Source organism: Carlito syrichta, unplaced genomic scaffold (assembly GCF_000164805.1).
Source record: "Carlito syrichta isolate Samal-C Ts95f unplaced genomic scaffold, Tarsius_syrichta-2.0.1 Scaffold315852, whole genome shotgun sequence".
NCBI classification, from domain to species: domain Eukaryota; kingdom Metazoa; phylum Chordata; class Mammalia; order Primates; family Tarsiidae; genus Carlito; species Carlito syrichta.
This window is the reverse complement of record NW_007259948.1, coordinates 65,401-69,547: the sequence shown is the minus strand read 5'-3', so window position 1 is coordinate 69,547 and position 4,147 is coordinate 65,401. Positions and strand designations below refer to the sequence as shown.

General features: G+C 62.2%; 1 protein-coding gene across 1 annotated transcript in view; it reads right to left on the bottom strand.

The window, feature by feature from the left end:
• The window catches only part of ESYT3 (extended synaptotagmin 3), a 34,402-nt gene that overhangs the window by 22,537 nt on the left and 7,718 nt on the right, over positions 1 to 4,147 (bottom strand). The window contains exons 3-6 of the mRNA XM_008073480.2: positions 3,788 to 4,084; positions 2,767 to 2,967; positions 2,666 to 2,707; positions 6 to 140 (exon numbers count right to left, since the gene is read on the bottom strand). Of these exons, the coding sequence (XP_008071671.2) occupies positions 6 to 140; positions 2,666 to 2,707; positions 2,767 to 2,967; positions 3,788 to 4,084 (675 nt within the window). The remainder of the gene's footprint in view (positions 1 to 5; positions 141 to 2,665; positions 2,708 to 2,766; positions 2,968 to 3,787; positions 4,085 to 4,147) is intronic.

Below are 4,147 nucleotides of genomic sequence, written 5' to 3'. Positions count from 1 at the left end.
CCCACCTTCTGCCCGAAGTAGAGCCGGGTGAAGGTGAATGTCCGCAGGCGGGCGCTCTTCTCCCGGATCCGGGGCTCCAGCTTCTCCCGGAACTTGCTCTCCATGACCATGCTGAGGTAGGGCCAGATCTGGGACAGGATCTGCGGAGACGAGAAGCGCCCTTGGCGGCCGGACCGCGCCCCCACGGCAGACCGCCGCCACGCGGGGCAGGTCCCAGCTCTCCACGGCTGCAGCCCCACCTGCCTGCCCACCCGCCCGCCATCCACACCCCGGCCCGGCCATCCCTCCGTCCAGCGCCTGCCAACGACCGTCGGCGTTCCCATGCTCATGTGGGCCGCAGGACCCCGAGATCTGGTGCTATTCCGCAGAGCACCGTGAAATAGTTACTAATATTTTTATTTTTTTGAGTTGGAGTCCCACTCTGTCACCCAGGCTGGAGCGCAGTGGCACAATCACGGCTCACCACGGCCTCGACCTGGGTTCAAGCGATCCTTCTGCCTCAGCCTCCCGAGTAGCTGGGACGACAGGTGCATACCACCAAGCTTGGCTCATTTTTTTTTATTTTGGTAAGGACAAGGTTTTGCAATGTTGCCCAGGCTGGTCTTGAACTCTGGGGCTGAAGCCATCCTCCCGCCTCAGCCTCCCAAAGTGCTGAGACTACAGGTGTGAGCCACTGTGCCCAGCCACGCTCACTAAATTTAACTGACGAAGCCCCTCAGTTCTGTGCTAAAATAGCATCTCATTCTACATCGAGGTGTCAACAAAAAGGAGTGGCTGCCAGAGGTGTAAGAAAACGCCGACAGACGAGAAAGTTAAACTGTTTCCTGGGGATTCGATTTTCCAGCAGCTGGAAAAGGCGGCCTCTGGCCAACGTCTGCAGCAGAAAGACTCACTGTGCCACTCTGGGAACCAAATGCAGGGCTCGCAGAAGGCGGGCGGCAGAGACAGTGGTGACAGTGGCAACCGTGGGGGGAAGACAGGCAGCGGACATGCTCTGGGTGGGCACAGGCGTGCCCCCTCTTCCCGCGGGCTCCGTTTCCAGATCGCCCCTTCCTCCCTGTGCCCGGATGAGCCGTCCTGAGGAGCCTCGGGCAGTGAGTCCCAGGCCCCCGTCCCCGCCTGTCCCAGGGGCCTCTCCAAGCCCCAGGCTCTAGGTTCCAGGGCGGTCCCACATCCCCGCCTCTCTGGCGGCCTCCCTGGGGACCTCCTGGGGAGGAAGCTCGCAGGACACTCAGCGCCCTCGCCAGCAAGCACCTACCAACCCTCCAAGATGGGCATGGAGCCTCCCCGCAGTCCCGCATTCCCAGGCACCTGGGTGGGTTCTGTGTGTCAGCGGAAAACAGGAGCAGGCAGGGGTCCGAGAACCGGCTGGCACAACACAGCGGGACTCCACAGGGACGGCCCAGAGGCCGAGGGCCCTGCGGGAAACTGCAGAAACCCGGCCATTCCCTTAAAGTGGCCGCCCACCTCCCGCAAGTTTTCCTTGGAGGCTGAGAACGGTGTTTGTTTTGAGACAAGGCCTTCTGTGGCGGCCCAGGCTGGTCTCCTGGACTCCAGCGACCCACGTTCCTTGGCTTCCCAAGCAGCTGGGACTGCCGGCGCGAGCCACAGTGCTGGCGAGGGAAGGCCGTGCATGCACGTCTCGGGGAAGGTAAGTTGAAAATAGCCTCCGCCGCCAGAAAGTCCTGTCTTACACCCAGCCTGAGTCCTTCCTGCTCTGGGCTGAGCCTCCACCCAGGACAGAGGCCAGGTCTGCACTAGAAAAATTCCTGAGTTGGAGCCTGGAGGCGGAGGCCACAGGGGAGCCTTCAGATGGAGGCCTCAGTTTGGGCAGGTCTGGGACGGGCAGATTCCCGCGGAGGAGGCATTCCCGGGAGAGTCCAGCAGGGCCTCCAAGGGGAATGCCCTGATGATCTGACAGCAATCACAGCAGTGACATCAACGGGACCCGCTGGGCAGGCACTAGTTATTGCATTTTACAGACAAGGAAAGCAGCTCAGAGACGCTAGGCTGCCCAAGCATGCACAGCTGGTGGTGTCTGACCCAGGCAGGAAGCCAGGCGGGACCCAGCAGCTGCCGTCAGCGGTGTCTCCTCTCCCCAGGAAGGAGTCCCTGGCCTGGCGGGCAGTGAGGGTTGCACTCTCCCCTATACTTCCATTTTCTAGCTCTCCTGCCGTGCCATGGATTAATTTAAAACTTATTCATTAGAATATTTTTAAGAAAAGCAAGCCAGGCTCAGTGGCTCAGCCTGTCATCCTGCGCCTTTGGGATGCTGAGGTGAGTGGATTGCCTGATCGAGACCCGCCCGGCCGCGAGACCTCATCTCTACAATAGATCAAAAAACCAGCCGGGCGTGGTAGCGCACGCCTGTAATTCCGGCTACTTGGAAGGATCGCCGGAGCCCAGCAGGTCGAGGCTGTGGTGGCCGGGAGCAGCCACTGCACTCCAGTCTGGGCCACAGAGTGAGACTCCAACTCAAAAAAAAAAAAAAGAGAAAGAAAAGCAAGCCATTCTGGTGGCCGGCCAAGGGGGATCCCCAAAGGAAGCCCGAGAAGGGCCTTTGTCCACGTGCCGTGCGGCCCCCGTCAGGCTGCGGCGGTGACAGCGCCGGGCCATGTGCCGAGGCAGGGAGGACAAGGCGGGCAGTGCGTCCGCGGGGCCTTACCTTGTTGGCCCACTCGACCCGCTCCACATCCAGGAAGTGGATCTAGGGAACAAGAGGGGATGTGAGACTCAGGCCTGCACCGCCCTGGGAACCCAACGAGCCTGGCGGAGGCTGGCGGTCCCGTTGGGCCCAGGTGGGCCCGGCCGCTCCCATCCTTCCCCCCTGCTTCCCCCCCGGGGCCACTCGGAGCGGTTCTGCCCTTGAGGAGCCGGCGGCAGATAACCCGACGGCGCCCGTGGGTGGACCACAGTGGAGGCCAGCACCTGGGCCCGAAGGTGCTCAGGGGCGTTTCCGGGCCTGCGCTGGCAACCAGAGGGGACGCCACATAGTTTCACCCTGCCCCCTGCCCCCAGGGTGTAGGAGGGCTGAAAAGCACTCGAGTGCATATGCAAATAACCCCCCCACCCCCACGGAAGCCCAGGACCCCAACATGGACTCCCCCCAGATAACACCCAAGTTTGCTCCTTGCAAATTCCATCCCCGTTATTTGTCTTAATGTCACACACACCATGTAGTCTCCGTAGAAAAATGCATGCGAAAGTTAGCCAGACCAAAGGAAAAAGCATTTTGGGGAGAGTGCCGCCACCCCCTGACAAACACCTAACAGGCTGATGCTTTTGTTGGCAACCGGGGCAGGGCCAAGGGCACCGCTCTCACCTGCCCACCTTGGCTCCCAGGAGCCCCTCAGGCCACAAAGCTTTCAACTAGTGGTCACAACCCCCAGCCACTCCACCTGCGGGGGATGGCTGAGCAAGCCCAGTAGGGGAGAACAGGGAGGGGGAAGGGCTGGAGGGACAGCTGAGGGCTGGTCTCGTGTGACATGAGCCAAGAGGGGTAAGCCCCTCCTGGCAGGAACCTTGGCCTCGGCCCTCTCTGCTGGGCTTCTCAGGGCCCTGGGGTTTTCTGGAAAGGAGAGACGTTCCAGTGTGCACGTGCAGGGCGCCTGGACACTGGCATGGCGGTCACGGCCATCCCGTCGCCACGCCTCAAGTCCCCCGAGCATGAGGCTGGCTTGAGATCAGACTCAGAGGGGGCCGAGACCACGCGCGGAGGGAGGGCGTGGCCTCCCCATCTGGGGACTGTCCAGGCACTGAGGGGGCGCGTCCGTGCTGCTCACCCTACGCGGGCCAGGCCCTGAGCTAGCTTAGGGCTCCCTGAAGACCCTGGCCCAGACCGCTTGCCCAGGACGAGAGCCATTCCCAAAGCAGGGGACAGGGCGACTGACTTCTCGACAGAGCACAGTTTTTGCCACTTGGAGAGGTCAGAGGGGTCTGGAGCCTCTGGGCCCCTGGAACATCGTGTCGTGTTCCCAGCCTCAGTTTCCCCAGCCGCAGGCAGTGGCCTACGCCAACTCGGAGATGTCAACGTTCCCGGGTGCCGAAGGAAAAAGATGGCCCAGTCTCCAGAGGTGGAGGGGGCCTGGCCCACGGGAACGCAGGGGAGCAAACCGGGGGGGAAGCCCGGGCGGGAGGGTGGGCAGGA